General features: G+C 42.1%; 1 protein-coding gene across 1 annotated transcript in view; it reads left to right on the top strand.

Moving 5' to 3' along the window:
- The window catches only part of TRPM3 (transient receptor potential cation channel subfamily M member 3), a 979327-nt gene that overhangs the window by 773330 nt on the left and 181309 nt on the right, over window positions 1-24688 (top strand). Inside the window, exons 18-19 of the mRNA XM_086963586.1 lie at window positions 2633-2800; window positions 10641-10787. Coding sequence (XP_086819712.1) covers window positions 2633-2800; window positions 10641-10787 — 315 coding nt within the window. The remainder of the gene's footprint in view (window positions 1-2632; window positions 2801-10640; window positions 10788-24688) is intronic.

The raw sequence follows: 24688 nt of genomic DNA, 5'->3' as shown, positions 1-24688 counted from the left end.
CGGTCTGAAATATAAACTGTCATATTCCTGTCTTGAGAAAGACCCGCCGCGACCACCGACTGGGGCGCATGAGGGTTGAAATGTCGACGCATGTCATAGGTCCACGACCACCAGGATCCCAATAGGAACACTAGAAATCCTTGGTTGAAAATCAACATCTGGCCAATGAAACACTTGTATATATTTGTACATATGAAATCTCTTTACACTTTATATATATTTTCACTCATTGAGCACTACTTACCAAAAAGTCACATTATTGCACTTTGTCTGACGGTCTTATCATGCATTGTATGGTATTTTTGAATGAAGAAATTCAGAAACATAATTAATGAATTCTGTTATAATTTGCACAATATATTCTCTTGTTCCCACGACTTTGTATTTTGAGCATTCATTTCTCAATTTAGGTGTGTACCAGAGAGCATTTGTTCTTGTTTGCAATAATAAGCATTGTCTAAGTAATGTGTCTTACCCGACAGAACCACCTTTTTGCTTAACTATTAAATACCCAGGTTCTGAGGGACACAGTTTTACCCCTTTTTCTTTAACTGAGAATTAAATGGTGCAGGTGTGGGGACCACTGATGGGAGCAGTCAAAAGAGAGGGCCAGGTAGTTTTACATGAGATGCAGTAGGTCAGGGGGCTGCCCCGGGTGAGGTGTTTTTGGAAAGGGAGATTTCACTAGGTATCTACTACCACTTTCTTTCCCCTATGCTAGTGTTACAATACAGTGGGTTTTATCATCCAAAAATGACTGCATTGAACCCTGTGCTGTTGATTTTACTTAGATCTCTTTCCCTACATGCAACATTCTTCTCTGCTGAATCTGACAGCCTATGAATAAAGAAAGATACATGTTTTTTTACTATGTTTGGCGAGTAGCTATGCCATGCAATTGCTTGTTTTGATTCTGGTTACAAAAAAGGTCGGTTAGACCAGTGTATTGAATTCATGTACATTTTTTTTATTCAGAAAAATTCCAGTGATAGTGAAATTATGAACCCTTTGACTTCGGTTCACGTCACAGGGTTAAGCTCTTCCTGTAGGTACAGGAAAACTACGGAAAAAGCAAGGATAATACAAATAAAGCAAATAAACTGTTCTCTTAGAGCTATGTATAACTTCAGTTGTTGCTACTGCCATTATGATAATTGAAAATGAGGTAAAGTCAGTGTTGAGGGTACCAAAGGGCAAGCTAGGGATAGCAGCTTTTAGACCCGGGTACCACTTATTGACCTCAGAAATTTTCCATTAAGCATAAGGATCATGTCTTGAATGACTGAAAAATAGAATATGCAGTGATGTAGATAAGATTCTAGTAAGTTAGCAACAGAAGCATTAATGAGATTCACTTGCCTAGAGACAATATAGGTGGGTACAATTCAAGGTGGCATGTTTTTTCACCTTTTAGGACAATATAATCATCTAAGTGCTTTGTTCCATAATCTCATAAATTCAAGAATGCCTTGTGCATTATGCTTGTTATTGTATCTTTGCCATCCACTCATGTGTGTCCTCACCTTTAGTGTAAATATATCCCAATACCAATGTGGGGAGGGTTTTCCACAATTTCTTTCCCATTTCTGCTGTGACCACACCCCTGCCACGTTTTTTAGGAAACTCAAGCATTGTGTGACACTACAGACTCCTCTAACGCCATTCTCCAACACTATTGAGCCTGTTATGACTTTGAATTAGTTGGCCCGGTCTTACCAGACAACTTCAACACACACAACTGTCTGCACAAGCTGTTGTGTTCCCAACCGACAAGTTTGAATATACACAAAAGATAAATAAACTTGACTTATCACAAACATGATTCAATGCTGTTTTCTGCAGTGGTGTAGTCTGGAACTAAAACAAATATGAAAAACTTAAATTATTATTTTCCTGAAATAGGAGAATGTCCTAATGTTGGCCACCTGCATGAAAACCTCTACATTACTTTAACAACATTTCAGTCTGAATTGAATGCTATAACATTACTTTCGTAACCAAAGTATATTTTATGTAGATCAATCAAGGTATGGGTTGCTTTCCTATACTTGATTGAGGAGCTTTGTCCAGCAACATGAACCAGTTGTCGTTTCATTGAGTTGTACGTTGCCTGTTTGTATACCTCTTTTTAAATTAATAGAATGTCCGAGCTTCTCATTTTTTAGTTTGGGGTACATTTCTACCAAGGGTCAGGTTTTTCCTGATTTGAGTGTATATGCATTACAACAATTGGAACTTGCAAAAGACAGTTTGGAGAGAAACAGCAACCAAATGCAGCAGTGAAATTAATATTTAAATAAATGTTTAGAATTAAACTAAATAAATAAGTAATTGAAGGTTAGGCAACAACATATTAAAACTGGTGTTAGCTCTAATCATGAAGGATGTCTCACAACTCTGAACTGCCGTATTGGAAGATAACGTGTTGTATAAGGTGGGAGTCTGGTTCTTCAGAACCTGTTCTAAGAATGGAGGGGTTTGGGAGGCTTTCATGGCCAGGCTTAATGGGATTGGGATCCAGAACACAATTGATCATGTACGTATTGTTCATCTCTAACAACCAGTGTCTGAATTATATTTGCTAGATGTTCTATTATTAGATAATTTGCTGTTATCATTATTATTGGTTTAGGTAATTCTAGGAATTCTACTTCCTCCTTCAATCCTCAGCCTAGAGTTCAAAAACAAAGACGAGATGCCTTACATGTCACAAGCCAATGAGATGGATCTGCAAGAAAGGGAAACTGAAGAACCAGAAAAGCCAGTGAAGGAAAAGGAGGATGATGATATGGAACTAACGGTAAGAATAACAAGCTACAACAACACTAAAATATGGCGTTATTGCAGTTATAATATTACAGTACATTCTGTGCTATATGGTAATGTCTGTATTCACTAGACATCAAAATAAACCTCTATGTGTCCAATAATCTTGACCATATAGACTATCTTCTCTACGCATACAGACTGGTGAAGAGCATGTTCATCATTGGGCACAACCCCATTGTATAGCACTCATCATATCCCATAACAAAAATATGCATCCAGGTTAAAGACCTAACCACTGCATTGAAAGGTAAGTGTGGGTGGAGGAAAGAATACAAATTATATACTTACCTTCCAAGATAAGTATAAGGGTGTTAAGAATAGTATTGTTATGCGTGGCCCTCATAGAGATCCATTAGCATGAATAAGTCGATTCTAAATCCAGTAAGTCACTGATATGATGTAGCAATGGTGGGTACCAGAACTTGTTAACCACTGTTGCTACGTCATAAATGAGTTCCAGGCACTCTGGCTGGGCTCGCTGAGGGTATGTCAGAGCAGCGTTGGAAGGATAGGGAAGGGAAGGCAAGGAGATAAGGGGGGCAGACAAGCATTTTTTTTTGTTTTGGAGAGGCTATTTTATGTATGACTCCTTCATTACTTCCCTACCCCTGCAAAGCAGTTTAAAACAGAGGCAGCTGATTTTGGGGTCCATACATAACATAAAATTATAGATGAGTAAAAGGTCAATTACGGTGATGTTTTTCACCTCGGGGTTCTGAGTGACATCCTAGATAACTCTGAATTCACTCTTATTGCCTGTTTGATGACACTCAGAGCCTCTTGATAAAAAACAACCCCGCAATTCACTGTTACCCATCTGTAATTCAATGTATATACTTACCTTGTGTTGTTCTATAAGCAATATTATTGGAGGTCGGGAGTAACCATGGTTTGTAGTCTCTGCTCAAACAAAAAATAAAAATACTAGAACGTGTTAAAAGTGTATTTGGGAAGCAGCTATTGCCTTGTTTTTAACACAGTTCCTCACATGTGCTGGACTTGAAGTTCTCTCTACGTATATAATGCAACAAAACACATCATTGCCTTTGGTAACATTTATGAAAAATCTTTTATTTATTTTTTTATTAACAAGCTGTGATACAAAATTACAGATTTTATCAAAAACTATATGTAGGTGAGATGAGTGTTGGTTGTTGTTTCAAGTTACCTTTGTTCCAATATGTAGTGTTTATGACAACAATTTTGGAATTCGTACAAGGAATGATAAGACCTCCAAGGCTACAAATAGTGTTGTGGCAACGCATACCTGGAGGGGCTAATAAACTTCAAGGGAAGGGCAGTTTAAAACAACACTTTTCTACACAGGGAGTGGTGAGGTTCTGGAATCGAGTACCAGATGAAACATTCCAAGCAGCAAGAATGGTGGACTACTCACATTTAGATACAGTAAGTACTATGAGTACCCTGGGTGTGTTTGAAGGTTGGCCAGGAAGGGGATGCAATTCCCTTCCTCGTGTATGTCATGGTTAATGAAATTCCTCCACCCCATACATGTTATCGTTAATCAAATTCCTCCAATCTGCACATTTCCCAATGCCGTTTCCAGAGACAAACCATACTAAAGACCTCAAGCCCGATAACCCCAATCTTGTGCAACTCTCAGTTGGTGAGTTTCAAAATGAGAAACATTATAAGAAATTGGAGGAATTTCAATAAAAGGCACCAGAAGAAGAGGGTGTTGGGAATAAGAAATAGATTGAGCACATTTAAGGAGAAAAAGGGGCACAGATAAAAAGTACCAATGCATAGGTAGTGGTAAATGTATACTACTGTATGGTAGGGGTAACGATAATAGGGTGTAGATATAAGTAGAGGTTCTTGGCTAGAGACTAGGATAGAGGTATTTGAGTTTATGCTAGGGTAGAAGTAGGAATATCAATTATAGTTTATAGGCGGAGTAGACTTATTAGCATTACAGCATGGCCAAAAGTACTAGAGTACTTTGATAGGCCGAAGTACTGTAGTATAGGTAGGTGCACTACGGTATATGTAGAGATAGAGACACAAGGCTAAGGGCAGGTATAAAGCTTGTCTGATATAGCTATATGTAGATGTAATAGGATATAGGTAGGGGCAGTGGGAAATGGCAAAAGAAAAAATAGGGAGAAAGGTGGAGGAACTTATCATGGTACAGAAAAGGGATAATGAAATATAGACAGAAAAGAAAGAGCGTGGGATCTTCTACTTCACAAAAAAGACAAAAAGTGGACAGACAGTGAAGAAAATGAACCAAAGGGTTCCTGGAAAAAATGAGTGCAGGAAACATTTTCAACCTGAAGGACATCCAGCAGGATGGATTCAACATCCTGGAAACTATTTTCATTATGAAACATTTGAGTTAACAGACTCACGTAGAAGGTTTCTCCAGAACATTTTTCCTTAAGAATATTTGTTTTCCAGAATCACAAGCAACCGTTCTGAGAATCAATATTTCTGTTCAGTCTGATGAGTTTTCAGGCTGTAGATTACTACCCTTTCTATACACATGCATATCCCAATATAAGATCTTAAATATGCTCCATTTGATAAATATGAAATATATTCTGCTAATGCTGATTCAGTGGATGTGTCTCTCTCTGGGAACAATACATAGGGAACAAATGAGATCAAGGAGGAAAACTTGTGACGTAGCCTTTTGTGGTGCAAGCTCCATCTGTAATTAGTTGTTTTGATTAATATGCACGATTCTGTGTAACTCATTCTGTGACCTCTGTGATGTGTTAAGGACATTTCAACTATGTATTTGCTGACTAACTTTGTGTTCCTATTCTATGATATTAAATGCATGAGGTGTTTGTCGGGTAAGACTAGGACTGTGGTCACAACCTATCTCTGACAGTTCTTATGTTCAAAAACCTTTATCCAAAGCAGTTCAGACAATTACAGAGGTTCAGCCTTTCCCTGTTCCCAAACCTTTTAGGTACAAACACATTTCTAATTTGGAGGAGATATGTTAGCTACTTTCTCACATGACTTTCAAATATCTTCCACTTATCCTTTCCATCAGAACTTCTAAATGGCCACCTACATAATTGTATCACTATTTTGAGTACTAAGGAAATCCCCTTCTATTGTTTGCTATGTTTAGTACCCTGTTAATTATCGATAATCTTCATTACTATGAGTACAGTCTTCCTTGTCAAAATCAATGAGTCTGATCTCCCTCTTCTTTGTATCCTATGTTTTGCTTGGTGCCTACAGAATGTGCTGTTAGCAGGAGAGAATAATATTACCAAGAGGGGAGAATGAGGCTTTAAAAAAGTTATTTTATACAAAGGGCAAGCGTAATGCTTGTCTCTTAGGTGAGGACTCACCTCGTGTTAATACTATGACGCTGAAGACAAAGGAGGTGGTAATGCAGCTCCTTTGTCAAAATCACCTGGCAAGAAACATGCCCATATTTCCCCTGTGTTGGAAAGATCCACAGTCTTCCAGCTTTAAATCCATGGCGGTATAATTTACTCAACCCAATTTGATTCACACAGTACTTTTTATTATATTTGTTTATTCTTTTGCGTACTGGAACAGTTATGTGCAATACAAACACAAAAGTAAATTTTCTTTACTGATAGTTTCTGAAGCCAAACAGAGTGTAAAGATCCTCTAAATCCAATTCATTCTGAAAAATACATTTTAAGACAGACCCCTCCTTAAGCACTCCAGCAGTTGCCTTTCACTAGGAACACCTGAGAGCCTCCTCAGTAATCTGGTCTCTGAAATCATTAGCATTGCACAATGAGAGCATGGCAAGAAAGAAATGACGAGAATGAAATACATAAGGAGAAGTTGTCCAGAAACTTCCAAGCAGTAATCAGACTGCAAAAATTGAAAAATCTGAAGGATTGTACAATGACTGTGTGGCACAAAGACCACCTGCTTGCTCCAACAACATTAAACTGTGGGCCAAAGATAAGATTACAGAGATCAGAATTCCAAGGTATTCGCACAGGTTTGCCTACCATAACATGTTGCATCAAGACAAATGAGCAGCAGATGACGTTGCCTCCCCCCAAGAATTTGTCCACAGTTCAATCCAATGGCAAATGTCACTTCCGGCCACTGGTCACGCTGGTGCACCCTGATATCACCCATCTAATGCACTAGTAACAACGTCTTTCCAATGAATAAAGTAGTTCTTCTTTTGTCACTATTCCTCCTGAGTAGGCATATGGTCTTCCTAATGTTTAATAATTGTCATAGTTACTAAGAGACTTAATAACTTCTGTAGTGGGAGGGACATGCGTGGCAGAAGAGACTGAACGATACAACAACATATTGATATCTGATTGAGTAGGCTCTCAACAATATTGTTCAGAGCTTTAAATAGGGTTGTCGAACATGATAGCTATGGGGATTCGTAGAATGTATTCTCCCGTAAGCATAATACTAGTTCACATCTACTACAGACAGCTCTCGGTCTCCCAAGCAGCCCTTGTGCCTCAGGGATAATATAGAAACATCCAATGCTTTTCATATTTCAACAATGTTGGACTCTGATTACAGAGAGGCTTTCCCCAGAATTTAGCATGTATTATAAACACAGGGCCAGGTGTTTCTTCCTTCTGATATTTACTAGGTATTACTTCTCATTATAAGATGTAAATCATGTAGTATATTAAAAAACAGAGTTTAATTTCAGGAAGAAGGTTTGTTCTTACATCTGTCTGTGAACTAACAATAAAGTAACATGAATTTACTTTAACATGCATTTATGCACCTCCAACGAGCCAATGTGGATGAATTGTAAAAGCCTGTAATGAATGTGGTTCAGACCCATTTCTGAATAATAGTGTCCCAGGAATCCAGATATCTCAAAAAGGCACCATGGTATTAAATGAAAAGATACATTGAGGTGGTGTGTGCATAAATGCATATCATAAAGTACCGTGGGACATTTGGCCAAGCAGATTTGCTAAATGTTCTTCTTATCTTCATTTTTTGTGTGTACATCCGTTAATTAATGGAAATGGCAACAGGTTGCTCTCCTTCTCGATGGCAACAGCAGGAACAGTAAAGACTGGAGCAAACTCTTCTGAGTGAAAATGTATTTAGTACACATGTGTATTGTATATATTGCCAAAGAAGAGGGTCATCTTTTTACTCTGCCCACTTATTTCTTCAGGGTCATTCAGATTTACTAAGTACTGAAACCAGTTCCATAAATCAGACTTAAATGTTATTTTCCAGTCTAAATATTGTTTATGTAATAAATGAGAGATTTTAATTTCCTGTGAATGTTTACATTTTACATTTTTACTAAAAGTGAGCTCTATCTTCAAACTGCACCTGTATTATTATGAATCTCTAGAGATCGTATATTATAGGTTACTAGTGGTACTGCAAAGTCAACATGCCTCACCAGCAGTAGACAATGCATGCCTTCCCCTCAGTTATTGTGAGGATAGAGGACATAGGTATGCCCAAGCCCTTCTTTGTGCCACCGACTTTGGGGAAAACACTTCCCCAGTACTTTGTTCTGGCACAGAGACACAGTTCAGCGTGATTCTTGAAATCCCTGAGGTAAGAAGGCTCCCACACTTCTCTTTTCTTTTCAGTGGCATCCAGGACTCTCTGCCAGCAACCACAAAAGTTAGAAATGCAACGCTTGTTTGACTTTTTTTAATAACTATTTGTGAACAGTAGGGAAAGGAGACAACTGGTCAAGGGAAGTAAATACTAAAAAACAGTCAGTGGCTTATTTACAAGCCCAATGTGCGGCCGGGGCACCACTTTTTTTGATGTTCCAGCGGCGCAGTGTGCCTGCCCATATTTACACGCCCATGTAGTCACCCTGCGTGACTTTTTATGACCTTGTCAGTATGGTCCCTTTTCACACATTACTCTGCGTGAAAAGAGCATTCCATTTGTGTTGCAGTGGGTATTCCACGGCAACATCCATGGAACCTGACTCATTCCCATATTTACAAAGTGTCAGAATCATACGCTTACCCAGGGGAGGCATAGGAGTGGCGCAAGAAGGAGAAATACCTTTATTTCTCCTAATTCATTGCTATTTCTGCATTCTGCAGTGCACATAATAGGAGCCAAACGCCATTAATTATTGTTTTTGTACAGGAGGGTCCGAAAGGTGTCCCTTCCTGCACAACAATATTCATCTCTGCACAAGGGTGTCTGTGTTGGCGCACAGCTGTATGGACGAAGGACATGAATACGCCATATCTTGTCATTACGACTCATTCCTGCCCATTTATTTTGACACACGACAGCACAGCAGGAAGGCTTGCTGCACTGCCATGTGTCAAAATATAATACATGAGGTCCTCAAAGTTCTAGACGTGAAAACTGACTGAAGGAGAGTTGATGTATGAATCCACACGTGGTGGGTCTGCGTGGGAGGAAGCACAAGAACTTGAGTGGTGGCAGTGGAGGCCGTCACACCTTGTGGGTGGCAGGGCGGGCACAGGAGCACGGGGATCGCAATGTAAACAAATGTTTAAAAAAATAAACACTTACCTTGCCGCCGGGTCCCGCTTCTCTGCTCCTGCTCTCCTCCTTCGGACTCCAGGAACAGGAAGCACAGCCAGGCTCCCCTGACCAATCACAACACTGCAATGTGGCGTTGTGATTGGTCTGAGTGTCGTGGTTCGACGCTCAGTAAGTGAATGGGGGCCTGGGCATGTTCTCCACGCAGGCTGTAATGCAGCCTGCGTGGAGAATAGGGAAAGTGTGCATGGCTGTTTGGCCAGTCCCAGAGGGCCGGCCAAACAGTCATGTGCACTTAGGAGTGGGCAAACCCCTCCTGCCCTGCCCTGCTTAGAGATCAGAGCAGCTCTGCCCACCCACAAGGCAGCACAGTAACATAAAATGATAATAACTCAAAGCTATCATTTTATGTTTCCTTCATTTTCACTGCTTAAAAGCAGTGGGGGTGATGCTCCTCCGCCATAGCAGAGGAGCCGCCACTGAGTGGTGGGTAAAAGAGAAAACACCAGAGAGAATCACTGGAAAGCAAAGAAGGAACACGAGAGCATTAAAAGCCTTTAGCAATTGGTAATTGAGAATTGGAGCTAAAGAAACCACAGAAAAAAATGTAGAACAATTAAAAGGGAGGAAAAGTAGAAAATCACACTTGTCTATGAAAGGAGAGCACAGAGAAACCGACACAAACTGTACTTAAGGAAAGTAAAACAATGATGCGCCATAAAATAAAAAGAATAAATTCACTAACATAAAACAATACACTATATACATTAAATAAAAAAGACTGCCTTTTGGCATACCTGGCCCAGGCTTATTGGTGGGAAAAAGTACTCCAAAGACGTTAAACATTTCACATAAGTGTGGTGGTCTTTACTAAAACCTTAGGGGAGTCATAACAGGCAGGATATAATCAAAACGAAGTTACATACAGTAAAGAAAAAAAAGAAGAAGTGTGTGAATCTCGATCAATATCTAGTCTCCTTGAGGTACACATTTTAGAGGTAACAGAGGGACTTGAAGCAAGCACCACCGCCTTTCAAAAGAATAGAAATAGTTGATTTCAGTGGTGGAAGTGAACTACGGTACCTGTTTAGCCAAATACATGTTCATCAGATCAGATGTCGGACGCTTTAAGAGATAAAACAACCCGTAACCGTAGCCGGGCGGCGGGCCTCTGCAAGATTGCTGGAAGGGGGGAAGATTCCCTGTGTTGTCCTGACGGGAAGAGGGCAGTTGCTCCTGTTTAGCCATTTCCTGTTACGAGCGCGCCTGATGCATCTTTGCAAAATGTGTAATACCATTGAATCATGAGGAATGAATGAACGTGCTGTGTGTGTTCTCTCTTGCAGGCCATGTTAACCCGAGGGAACGGGGAGTCATCGAGAAAGAAAGATGATGACGACGTTCAGCTCCACACCAGGCACCGTCTGATTCCGCTCGGAAGAAAGATCTACGAGTTTTACAACGCTCCCATTGTGAAATTTTGGTTTTACACTGTAAGTTTTTCGACATGAAACGGCAAGGGTATATAATTGTGATCATTGCTGCCAAGGTTTCAGATATCTATGTGTGACATTTAAATAATGTCAGTGCAATTATGAGTGACATTTCAACTACTATGAGTGACACTTTCTTGCGAGCAAAATCAAGCAATGTAGACGAGGGAAACATATAAATATCAGAATTTACACCTATTTGAGCAACAAGAAACTCCAAGAAGATTTTAAAACTGCTGCAAAGCACCAGAAATGGTCTCTCTGTCCACGTGGGACCCGGCCCAACAGGAAGGATATGCGAGGGCCCAACATGAACATGTTACACACGGAGGCATCTGAGCTGCCTAAGAGTCACACAGTATCAGCTGACTAGCAGGAGACAGGCTGTCAAACACCATTTTGCATTATCCTCACAGGCTGAGGCCGGAGCAGTAATTTCTCATACAACATAGCAGACAATTTAGGACTGTCAGAAACATGTTTTAAATTACCCCCAGCGGTTTTGAGAAATAAACCGCAAACGTAAAAGAGGGGATAGAAACACACACTTGGTCACTATGCAGCAAAGCCCTTCCTCATTCACGCAAACCTCTTAAATCAGGTCGAGCTGTGGTCAATGTGTGGAGTAAATCTCTGAAAAGCAGAGCCTCTAGAAGTGTCGCCTCCTGCCACCACTCACACACCTGACCCATACCTAACCATCACCCCTGGCCGCTATATTCCCACACCATACTCTCACTGTCACCACTCTACCTGTACCCGAGCCCAGCATTTCCAAGATGTCTTGTTTCAGGGTGGGGCTCCCAAAGCTGGTCGCGGGGGTCAGTCCTGCCATTAGTCAGCGGAAATGCGGCCAAGAGCTAAGGCCAAGCATGGGGAAGTAAGAGAGTGTTCACACTCCAGGCTGCACTCACTTTGCCCTTGCCATGGCCTCAACGATTCTGCCTTCTGATGTTCAGCAGCTGCGTGGAGAGACTGGTGCGCCTTAAGTGCTGAAAAACTCCAGCGCAAGGCCTGTCACGGGCTGTTCACTCAAACGCCAGTGCACCGGTGTGGTGAGTTGGCTCCCTCCGGTGCTAGAACAAACATTTGTATTCATTTAAATTAACCGCAGTGCCAAAACTTTAACTCCGGACGTTGACGGCAGCAGGACATGTGTGCTACAAAACTCGTCCTGACCTCCTGACTGAGTCACAGACGTTAGGAATGTAGCAAATATGCCCTGCTGCTGCCGGTGGTGAATCCTAGTATAAACGTTACATTGTAACACTTAGCAGCCATAGCTGCAGACTCCGAGATGGCCCCGGGAGCAGAGTGCAGGGCACACTGCCACTCCTCCCTCCAGCGTCAGTTTCAGTGTAGCTCAGAGGTGCATGATTACTAGCTCTCCTGCTTAACAACTCAGTAGGCGCTATATATGCGCGACAATGCATTTGAGTGCAGTGATGCGGATCACCACACTGAAATGTGTTAGTGTCACACGTGATGCATGATTTCTGGCAGGACTGTGTGATTAATTGGCTTAGGGATCGCTTGAGTTGTGCATTTCTGCTATGAACGTAGGCAAAACGCAATAAATCTCCTAGCCACATTAACTGCAAAATTAGCACCTAGTATGTTTTCCTCAGTCTGATTTACATTTTTAAATAAAAAATGTTTATTTCAGTGGCACCCTGTGAACCGGTTGGCGGAGAGAAGGAAATAGTAAACATGTCAAGAGTCCTAAAAATATTCGAATAGCATATTAGAGACACATTAGTTGGTCTGGAGGAGAACTGATGTACGAATCTGGTTACTCGTGGTCTCAGCAAGAGCCATTCCTCAGTTCACATATAGTTTCCTTTGGTCCAAAGAGTCATCACATTTCAGACCTGGCTTAAGGGCTCCTTCTATTTGTCTCTGTGTTTGAAAAAGCTGATAAGAGCAGATGATTTAGAATATAACACCTAAAGCTCTCCTTCAAAGATGTGCTCCAGCCCCACAAGTAAAAAACAAGGGGACAATCTCTTACCAATTTTGATTCCAAATCCAATTTAAGAATGTGATGGGAATGCTTGCACCTTTGTAGTGTAGTCAGAATAAACTCTGAGATGCATCCCATCACTTTTTTTTATTCTCAGCCTTGAGCACATCTTAGGCAGTGAATAACAAGCAGGGACAGCTAGATGTATCTCTTTTTTTGGTTGTGTTAGTGAAGTCCATCTTTGAGTCTCCATGTGAAGTGAACACAAAGACCCAAGTTTCAATACTTCTTTTTACTTATGCTTAGCCTTCAAATTCAAAGAATGCCTTGTGCGAGGGATATACCCTCAGAACTACAAACTAATTTCAATATGCACTCCGTCACAGCATGCTAAAAATGAAATCTGCATTTGCTGGACCAGAAAACCTACCTAGTTTTGGAAATTCTGTTCCAACCACCCAAGCGTGTCCCACATTCGATCACAGGCTGTGTTTGTAAGTCCCGTCAGACAAACCTACAGTGCAGACGTATTCTCTTAAAAAAATAAGATTCATGCCGCCGGCGCGCAGCGGGCGCGCCGGCAGCGCGCCGAAGGCGCGCCAAAGGCAAGCCCGTCCGTGCCAGGCCCGGTCCCGGGGCCCCTCACCCTGCCTGTTTCCTTACCTACTCACCTAACCAACTCCCGGAATGCCACGACGATTGGCCTATCAGCCCATCTATTTTGGCTCAGATCAACTCCCTTGAAATTGCCCAGCCTGATCGCGCCAATCCTCCATGCCTGCATTCTGGTCCATGCAAGGTGCTGTCACGCCCTGCCTCGTATCATTCCCGTTCTAAGCATCCTGAAAGTCACCCTCCCACGGCATCAGTCGCTCTCCTTAACACCCGGTCCGCGGGCAAGCACCAATTAGAGCTCTTTGACCTCCTTGATACCACCAGACCTGAAATCCTGTTTCTTACGGAAACCTGGTACACTGCCGCTTCCCTACCTGATATCCTTATTTCCCTCCCTGATCCTTACTACACCCTCCGCGCCGACCACCCTGAGGGGAAGACCAGCGGCGGAGTGGCTATGATAGTACGCTCTAATCTCCAATTCCAACTCCTCTCCCACCCTCCCATTACATCTATTGACTTCCTGGTGGCACGCTCGACTAATCTTGCGATCCAACTCACCTTTGTGCTCCTCTATCGTCCCCCCAACCCATGCCCCATTTCATTCCAGCCATACAGGACTTACTGGCCACTCTGGTGGTTAACAATTCCGCTGTCCTCCTATTGGGTGACTTCAACCTCTGGCCGGGTGACCCACGTGAAGACACTATGTCCAAAGATTTCTCCGACACCCTTACCCCTCACATCTCTTCCCCCACCCATACTCATGGGCACATTCTTGACCAAGTCTGGTATGCCAATTTGTCTATCTCCATGCCTATCATATCCCCCTGCGTCTGGTCCGACCACTCCCTGATTACCTTTTCCACCCCCCTGGGGGTGATTAATAACCCCTCTCTCCCCAAAAACATCCACACTCGCAACTGGAACAGGGTGGATCTGACTGCGCTAGGCCATTCTCTAGCCTCCTCCGCCCCCACCTTGGCAGACATGCCTCCTAATAGGCAGATAGCCACTATCGAAAACTGGCTCTCAGAGGCCTGTAATCAAGTTGCACCTCTAAGACGGGCCCGAACGCGCCGCCCCCACGATGCCAACAGATGGTTTTCCAATGCCCTAAAAACCCAGAAATTAGCACTTCGGCAGGCTGAGCGCAAGTGGCGTTGCACATACTGCCTTGACCTTAAGATTCTTTATCTGACTCTCCTTCATGCCTATAAAAAGGCTATACTCACCGCCAAGCTAGAACATTTTTCCCAGAAAATTCATCAGGCAGTTAACAAACCTAAGGAGATCTTCACGATCGTGCATGAGCTTGCTGCCTCCGACAGAGTTGCGCCCAGACCCATTCCCTCCCAACCCCTCTGCAGCACCCTCAATGACTTTTTTATTGAGAAGATCACCACTATAAAGCAGAACATCCCCTTGGCACCACCTTTGTTCCTTTGCCCTTCGTTGCCTCCGCCCCCCTCCTTTCTCGATCAATTTCCCTTGATCACAGAAGAGGTCTTCTGTACTCTCCTGGGAAAAGTTAAAACGGGTTCCCCCGCTGACGTTTGCCCTGCACATATCCTAAGGGAGATCTTCTCCCACTGTCCAGCCCCTCCTCTTACCCTGCTTAACACTTCCATCACCTCAGGAATTGTACCTGATGCGTTCAAATCTGCCACGATAATCCCTATTATAAAAAAACCTGGTGCTGATCCCACTGCCCCCTCCAACTTTAGACCCATCTCGCTCCTCCCGCTTCTGGGCAAGATCTTGGAGAGCCATATCACCTCTCACTCTCGACCTACATTGAGGCCCATCACCTCCTGGCGGACCACCAGGCCGGTTTCCGGCCTGCTCACTCTACGGAATCTGTTGTCCTCTCGGTGGTTGATGAGCTCTGGCGCAGCGCCGACACCAACTCCCCCAAGGCTTTAGTTCTTCTTGATCTATCCGCCGCCTTTGACACGGTCGACCACTCCATCCTCCTCGACCGTGTCAGGGGCGCCGGCCTACGGGGGTCGGCCCTGACTTGGCTTACTTCCTTTTTAGCTGACCGCACACAGGCGGTTCGATTGGAGGGCTTTCTTGCACCCATCCGCTCTGTCTCTTGTGGGGTACCCCAAGGCTCCTCCCTTTCCCCCCTTTTGTTTAACCTTTACATACATCCCCTCATTGTTGCTGTACAAGACATGGAGGTCACGGCGTTCAATTACGCTGATGACCTCCAGCTCATCTTCAACCTCTCCTCTTCCCCTGATTCAATTTCTAGGGTCCACTCCACTCTCTCTTTCATCTACAACTGGATGAACCTCAATCAATTAAAATTGAATCCCGACAAGACGGAGCTGGTTCTCATCGTCGGTCCCTCTAATCCCTCGTTAATTCTCGGTTGAAGCCCTCAAAGTCATTGTCCTGGCAATGATTTTATCCCGCCTAGATTACGGCAATGCCCTTTATGTGGGCATCCCTGCTTACGAGCGCCGTCGCTTGCAGCTTATCCAGAACCAAGCTGCTCGCCTTATCTACAGACTCCCTAAATCGAGTCACACCACCCCTCTGCCTAAAACTCTTCACTGGCTCCTCATTAGGGAACGCTCGCTCTTCAAAATGGGCTGTCTGATATTTATGTCTCTGGCCGGTACTGCTCCAGCATTCATTAGAACTAAGATCAATGCTTATGTTCAGCTAGAAATCTTCGCTCCTCCTCCCAGTTTCTTCTCCACGTCCCTCGCTTCCGCAAGAAGAAATCGGGTGGTTCCAGGTTCTCGACACTTGCCCCCCTCTTTTGGAATGCACTCCCTCTGGCAATTAGGTCCATTCCCTCCTATCTGGACTTTCGGTCAGCTCTGAAAACCCATCTTTTCTCCTCTGCCTATTCCTCTTAATCCCACACCCCCTCCTTCCTCAGTTCAGTTCCCTTCTGCAGCGCCAAGAAACCGTTTGGTAGTAGAGCGCTCTACAAAACCCTTCAACTTCAACTTCAACATCAACTTCATGTGTGTTAGTCTGGCCAATCGAATGTTAACAGCATTTGGCCTTAATCACATACAGCCAGCCTGGTTCAGGAGCATTAAGGATTCATGAACTGGGGGGCATATTTACGAAACCCATTGCATCGCTCTTGCACAATGCAACGTGGTGTAAGAGCGACGCAACATAACAATTAGATTTATGAAGGTACGCAAGGCCACCGTGTGTGACCCTGAGTGGCTTCATAAATCTCAAGTAAAGTAACGCTGCACAAATCGCTGCACTGTCCTACTCTGGGCCAGGAAGATGGTCCATGAATGTAATATCCATAGATTCTGACCCATTCTCAGATTTACCAGAAGTGGTAGATCTGGGAATGTGCCAAAAACCTACGCCTCCCCAGGTGAGGTGTAACGAGGATGAGGCGTAACGAGGAGAAATATGTTTATTTCTCCACATTTTTTCCTATTTCTCTGTGTCCTGCATTCTGCTGCTCACGTGAAAAGAAGAAAGTGCCTCAGGGGATTGTTTTCTGCACAAAAACAATACATCTTACAACTCAGGGCACCCTTGTAACAGAGTGCAAAGGTGCCTGCGCTGGTGCTAGGCAACCAACACGGCACCAGCGCTGGGCAAAAGACAGGAAGGCACTGTATTCTTTTGAATATGGCGAACAAGTAAAACAACCATAACCAGAAATATAGAGAATATGTGACAATGAAGTGACATAAAATTGAAAACAGGTTATACGTATATACAAGGATATCTAAATTTTCATTTCTTAATCAATGAAAGGTGAGCCAGATTGTTCTCTGGTGCTATCATTGTTAGACTATCTTATAGTGGTGTCTACGATGTTTCAACCCCACTTGGAATTTGAGGGTCTCATCAGGACAGAGTTGACCTGGGGACTAGGGGTGGACTGTGGTTCCCCTCTTGTGCACAGAGCACGGGATATCCTGGGTTAATGATCCTCCCTCATGTAGGTAAGAACGCCGAGAGACAATTGTGCGCAGAAGGAGGCATGATTAATATCTTTAGTTCATACAGGAATTTGTTCCAAAGGAACCAAGGTATTAGTTGTTCTTTGTGTAAACCATTGATCCGTGGGTATCTATTGCCACTGTCGGCAGGCCCGATTACTTTCACACGGCCTACGGATGGTAAAGCAAGTCAGCTCTCTGTGCACTCTGGATGAGAGTGACACCTGTACCTCTTTCCTATATGTAAAGAGATCGAGCACCACTATAGGATAGTCGAACAACAATGACACCACAGAACAATATGGCTGATCTTTCATGGATTAAGAAATGAAAATATAGACATCTTTGTATATATCAATAACCTGCTTTCAATTTTAAGTCACTTCATTGTCACATATTTCCAATATGTCTAGTTATAGTTGATTTACTTGAAGTTTCTATATCATGTTTTTTTCTCTTTTTCTTCAAAACAGCAGTACTTACTGAATTTTACGCATTGTGAAAAAATACATGTACAGAGTCAAATATATATTCTTTTACTGCATATCTCCATCTCCCAGCTACATGATTTGTATAAATGAATAAATAGATGACTCAATTGAGGTCATTGAAAGACAAAAATCGGGCTATTTTACTTCAAATGTTTCTTTGCAATACCATATGGCAGATATGCTCTGCTCTACTACTATCTGGCTTTTTCTTGAGCAAATCAACACAGAATCCAAATCTGTGGCAAAACAAAATTGTTTCTAAAATAAGTTCCATGTGAACACTTGTTGTAAGTTGTAAGGAAATATGGGAAGAGCAGAGAGCTCAATTTCTCCGTGGGTTTAGTAAAAATGTATTTATTTCGAATGGTCTGAAAAGTTCAACGAAGTTACAGCAAGAGATCTGATGTTACAGAAAAAGATATACTATTTTATACACTTTAATTCAAGAATTTCTTCTACCTTTGGATGAGGATGGAATTTGCCCCATTCTGTGCGTTTGACAGTTTCTTTGTAGCTTTTGATCTCACTCTTTCATCTAGGATGTCCCACAAATCCTCTTCAGGGCACCACACATTACTTGTGTCACTGTTTTCCTTTTCTGACTGTTTTCACATCAAGTTGCCAGAAGCAACAGCAGTGATGTTGGAAGTGTATTGTCTCATGCAGGGGTGTAACACAGGCGCAGGCAACCCTGGTGGTGCAGGGAGGCCCCACCTTTCAGGAAGCACTCATTCAGCCTAAAGCCTATGAATATCTGCGAGATGCAGGAGCCTCAGGGGCTCCCATCAGATCCTTCAGAGAGGGACCCCATCCGTTAGTGTTACGTCACTGCCCTCATGGGATGGCCCAATGCACCTGTAGCACTTTGTAGGGCTCTCTTGATGGCTTTCGGCTTATGGGTTGGGACAGCCCTTATAAGGAGATAGAGACGAGTTGATCTCGTGACCATACCACAGAGTTCCAATGATCCCAGCATGTCGAACTCTGTCTCTTTGGCTTTTATAATGTTAGTGAGCAATAATGTTTTTATGGTCTACACTGGTGTGTGCCTACTTTGATCTCTTAGTCCTTTTGGTCATACAACTCAGAGCATAATTGATGATTCTTGTTCCCGCTCCCACATGCTGAGAGTAGTGGAAGGCATCCGTTATGAGCTGGCACCTCTTTTTCTTCTATTTTTCCACCTTGTTATACTCAGGTCGTTTTCTCTTCTTTGTTTGACTGAGGGTTTCCTAACTTTTGCATTGACACTAATTCATTTGAATGGTGGGTTGTCTTCATTTGCTCCTCTTTTCACTCCCCTTCACGGAGACGTTTTAAGGCAAGGGCCCCTTGAAAGAGCCAGATCTCTTCTGCAGAGAGTCTTGCCCTGATGACATTAAATAATTCTTTAAAAGATTGTTTTACATTCCGTTTTCCTGTAGTTTATTTTTAATGTGGGTGATGGATGGCAGTCTGTAAGAGACATTTTACAGAGAAATGTTCATGTTTTTCAACACTATCCAATATCCAAACACAAAGTTAGATCAAAACAGAACCTAATATCTGAAAATATGGGCAGAGGTCACAAAAATGATATGTAATAATATTAGTGAGCTGCTGCTGTATTAAAATATTAAAAACACACTTCACTATCCTTAAATATTCGATGTAAACATATTAATAATGTGGACCAGTGCATCTGTGCACTGTCAGTGTCCTGACAGAAGAGGGCATGATAGAGCTGAAATTGCATCATAGATTCAAAAACTTTTCCTAACAGGGGCCCCAAAATTACTTTTGGCCCTGGGCCCCCGAAATCCTTTAGAAGTCCCTGTCCCCTCATACATGTAAGTGGCAGGTTGGATTGATGCTGGTTAACTTTAGCACATTATATACATACACAAATCAGAGCAGAGGTAAGTGCAGAGCGCCTCATTCACAAAGGTAAACTTACATTTTAGTGTAAGTGTTAGGTTGTTTTGCTATCACAAACAAATTTTACAAGTAGTATCTTTATGGCAGCGGAGTCTCCGCACTCATAGCAAAGACTCCACACATAAAAAGATAGGCCTTTTAATGTTAAATATACAAATACCATTATCTGACCATAGGTGCAAAAAATAATGCACGCCTCAACTGTTGTTTCTCTGTTCCTGGTCATTTTAAACACATTATAATGCAAACTCACTTGAGAAAGCTGGAAGACATTAAGGGTCTCATTTATGAGGCCCCTTGCGGCACCAGAACTGTACTTTGTTGATGTTCTGATGGCGCAATGTGCCCCAGCATATTTACAAGGCCCGGCTTTCCATGGATTTGTAAATATGTGCCCCTTTCACACAGAACACTGCGTGAAAGGGGCGTTCCATGGGTGTTGCTGTGGGTGTTCCCACGCAATACCCATGGAAACTGACACATTCCCAGATTTACAAGATATCGTAAACTTGGGAATGCATCAGAATCTAACGGCCCCCCAAGGGATGTCATTAGGGAGGCGCAACAAGGAGAAATCTTTTCACTTCTCCATGTTTATTCCTTTTTTTATTTTATGTGTGCTGCATTGTGCAGCACACATAGATTGAGGAAGCTGATTGATTTTGTGCAGGAAGGTATCACATCCTACACAAAATCAATCAGCCCCATAATGCAGGCATCCTTGCACCATGGCGCAAGGGTGTCTGCGTTGGTGCATGGCAGCCCATGGTGCATTGGCGCAGGGGAAAAGGAAAGGTATGTGTTGTATCTCATAGATACGTAGGAACAGAACAGGGTCTTGGCTCCTAGACAACCTTTTCCAAGACAACCAGGGAAGATCTAGGAATAAGTTTATAACTTTTTCTGACACCACTTCTTCCTCATCTGGAGGAGAGACTGACACAAGCGATCCAAGGAGTAACTCAGTGACTAGGGGCAACCAACAGAACCAGCAACAGAACCCTCAATCTTTTTTAGCCAGAGGCCAACAGCGGGGAAGAGGAAGGTCACGCAGAAACCAACGATGGGAAATGCGAACCAGACGCCAGCACTACAGGAACTAGCGACAACATCATCTCTCTTCAACTTATCAGATCGGGAGTTGTCCCCTTCCGAAATAACTGTCCTTGAGAAGGGACTTTCTTTTGTCCCAGTAAGACCCACAGACTTTGTTAAAATGAAATTGGAAGCTATAGAGTTTTGCAGGAAAATACGTCTAAAAACTTTCTTCAAGGAGACGCCGAAAGTAATGAACACAGAAACTACTGGCCTTAGACCAAAATCTAATTTCTGTCCACCAACTTACAAAACGCCAAAAGATGTACTTACCTTCGAAAGAGCTATCTTATCAGGCATTACAGCATTGGAGAAAAGAAAACAATTTGTTAATTTCAATTTGAGTAGAAATGAAAAGGATGCCATCGTTTCATTAAAAAATGACAAATCGCTTATATTAAAGGTGGTGCAGTAGTCCTCTGGGATATTAACAAATACAAGAAGGAAGTTAGAAGTCAATTAGATGACCAAACTTGCTACAGAAAGATCACTCATAACCCGGTCAAGGAACTTCAAAATGAACTTTTTAACATCCTCCAAGAAGGCCATGAATTGGGAATTCTTGGACCAAAAGAACTATCTTTTCTCCAAAATAAGAACCCCAGAACACCATTATTCTACGTCTTACCAAAGGTACATAAAGACCCTAAGAAGACCCCTGTCCGTCCAATAATTTCAGGTTGCGATTCACTGATTGAACCAGTGTCAAAGTACATTGATCATTTTTTGAAACCACTTGTTTCTAAAGTCCAAGCACACCTAAAGGATACAACAGCCTTTATCAATCAACTAATATCGATTGAATTTGATGAAAATAAGTAACTAATGGTTACCATGGATGTTGTGTCCTTATACACGCAGATACCACAAGAACAGGCATTGGAAACCTTGGAATTCTTTCTGGACCAAAGAGAACACCCTAGCAGAGTCCCTACAGACGATATCCTTCGATTGGCCAAATTTGCACTGCAGAAAAACTATTTTTAATTTGACACAGAATTCTTTTTTCAGACTAAAGGGGTAGCCATGGGCTGCCCCTTTGCACCGGAATTAGCCATACTATTTATGGGGCTATATGAAAATAGTTTCATTTATGACAACAATCCATACGCAAAGCATATTACTAAATATATGCGATACATTGACGACGTCTTCTTTATATGGACGGAATCACATGAAAAATTGGATGCATTTCTGACATGGCTCAACATGAGAACAAAAGATATTACATTTAGCCATGTGGCGAGTAATCAATCAATCAATTTTTTAGATGTCAAAGTATATGCAACTGATGGTACCCTGGGAACAACCTTATTCCGAAAGTCAACTGATAGGAACAAAGCCATACATTATACAAGTCACCATCCAAGAAGCCTCAAACAGAATCTACCCTTCGGGCAGTTTTTAAGAATTAAGAGGAATTGTTCCAACAAAGAGGAGTATTCTATACATGCAAATGCACTCTCGGATCGGCTACTTGCGAGGGGCTACCCTAAAAAACTTCTAAAAAACTCTCTGAGAAGAGCTTGGTGGGTACCAAGGGAAACATTGCTGAAAAAGAAAACACGTCAGGAACAAAAAAGGATTGTTTGTGTTACTACTTTTAGCCCCAACACACACCAACTACGCAAGATGGTGATGCAAAATTGGCATTTAGTCAAAGACCTACACTGTGAATTCCATGAACCCCCCCCCTTTTGGCATTCAAAAAAGAGAAAAGTGTGGCCAACCATATTATCAGGGCAGCTTTGCCCCATGAACCCAAATTGACATTAAGAGGTATGTTGGGACTACCTGCAATAGTTGGACACCACATTGGATCTCACATGGACATAATGAAAATGACCTTCGGTGGACGATCATTTCAAAAATTGAAAATGATCCAAGAGGAGGAAATTTGGATTTGAGGTTGGCGCAACGGGAAGCTTTCCTTATAATGAAATTCAACACTGCCACTAGGGGATTGAATGGGATTTCTGAAATCTTTGGAGGTAATACCTGATAAACACAACCCTGTTGGTCCAACCTGTTACGATCTACTTCATTAATAAATATGGTCAGCCATCAGGCTTCAACTTCTGACCACTACTTGTGTACGAGGGGATTCAAATTCTAGTCCTTAAGGTTCCACAAATAGATAAACAACTACTACAACCAGAATGCCTCTGGTTTTGATAAACATCAAAAATTCGTGCTGCCTCCTTGCCAATACCCGTATTCAACTAATAGCATTTAATGTTTTCTGAACAACATGGAAAACGAATAGTGCTTGTGAACGATGTTTCACTTAATAATATAATTTTGCCTGTGCATTGCAAGCCTTAATAAAGTTCTAAACAGAGAAAGCGACCTTCCCCTTTAATTGCAAACCAGGTCAAATGACCGGGAGATACTCGTACGGAAGGACTGATTACCTACACCGCGGAGACGCCACACTGTCAGAGCCTGACAAGTAAGTTTATGGACTTACTTTCCGTTTTGGAAGGAAGCCGGCAATTTTAATCTGAAGCCTTTAGCTGCATGAAGCATACAAGAAAAAACAGGACGCCTTTTTAATCATGGGCCGTTTTTTACAGGACTTTGTGCATTTAGTGCATTTTTCTAGCGACATGGCGGCCTTTTGAACAACAAGGCACGAAAAAAGCACCCCCGGTAAAGCTATCGGACGCTAATACCGGGTAAGTCGTTGAAACAATAGGCTACGGCAGTTTTTGAACTTTCCACCCTAAGGCTGACAAAACATCCACGGTTTTCTTTCTTTTTTGCCCACAGGCACTCCAAGCGATCTTCTGTAGCTTGCGAGGTTAGTGCATTTATTAATAGCTAAAGTCGGTGGCATCCGTTCCCTTATAGCAGGAACAGCCTGTAATGTTTATTTGTATTGTCTCTGTTACAGTGTATTTAACACATCACCCACACCAGTCCTGAGAGACACCCTGAATTTGAGTCATAAGGTATGTTGGTTTAAGCTGGCAGGCGGCTGCTCTAGTGAGTGATTTGGGCATTGATAAACAAGGTAGTCTAACTTTGGAACATATATCTTTTTTCCATAGAAATCGTGTTGATCCTGAGGAGAACCCCGCAATCAGGGCGTTCGAAGCGCGTAGATCTTTTGTGGTTTTTTGTCAACAAATGAAAAAGTTTAGAAAGACTAGATCAAGATATAACTTAATTTGAATTGTTTGAATCATTGGAACTTTGAAAAAATTGTGATTCACCCAACTTATCTAAACTACCTGCAATATAAATAATTCCTTGTTGACATTGACCTATACCTCAGAGGTAGCTTTTGTCATGTGTGTGAATGTTAATTGAGTGTCTGTAGTGTGAAAGGTATGGTATGGATGTGTTGTCTAGGAATCATGAGACTATTATTGTAAATCTTGTATAAATTTGTATATTTTGTATATTTGTATATTTTGTATATGCACAAAAAGGTTTTCAAAAAATGATAAAATGAAAAAGCGTTCTGACAGTAAGAAACAAGTATAATAAATCAGCAATAAAAGAAAGAATAGACTGCCATGTTTTATTCATAGCAGATCTTTGAAAAATAAGAAAAAAGTACTTCCAGTATTGGCAGTTGTTTTGTTTTTGTGTATCTCATAGATACAGCACATTCCTGTCCTGTGCCAAATCCTCATAAATGTAGTCCTAAGATTGTAACATGATCCATTAGGCAAGGAAATGGACAGATCCTCTGGATCTGAAAGTCTGTGTTTATGATAGTATCTGTGTGAATTTCTCTTTCAGTTGATTCGCTGTATATATTCCCTCTCCACTAGAACATAAGAACATATATGAATCTTAATTGACATTTGGATAGTAATGGCGGGTCCTACAGGTTGGGTTCTAAATACAGAGAATAATCCAATA

This window comes from Lissotriton vulgaris, chromosome 3_1, assembly GCF_964263255.1.
Source record: "Lissotriton vulgaris chromosome 3_1, aLisVul1.2, whole genome shotgun sequence".
Taxonomy (NCBI): Eukaryota; Metazoa; Chordata; class Amphibia; order Caudata; family Salamandridae; genus Lissotriton; species Lissotriton vulgaris.
Note: the sequence above shows the minus strand (reverse complement) of the source record. Positions and strands in the feature narration are given on the sequence as shown.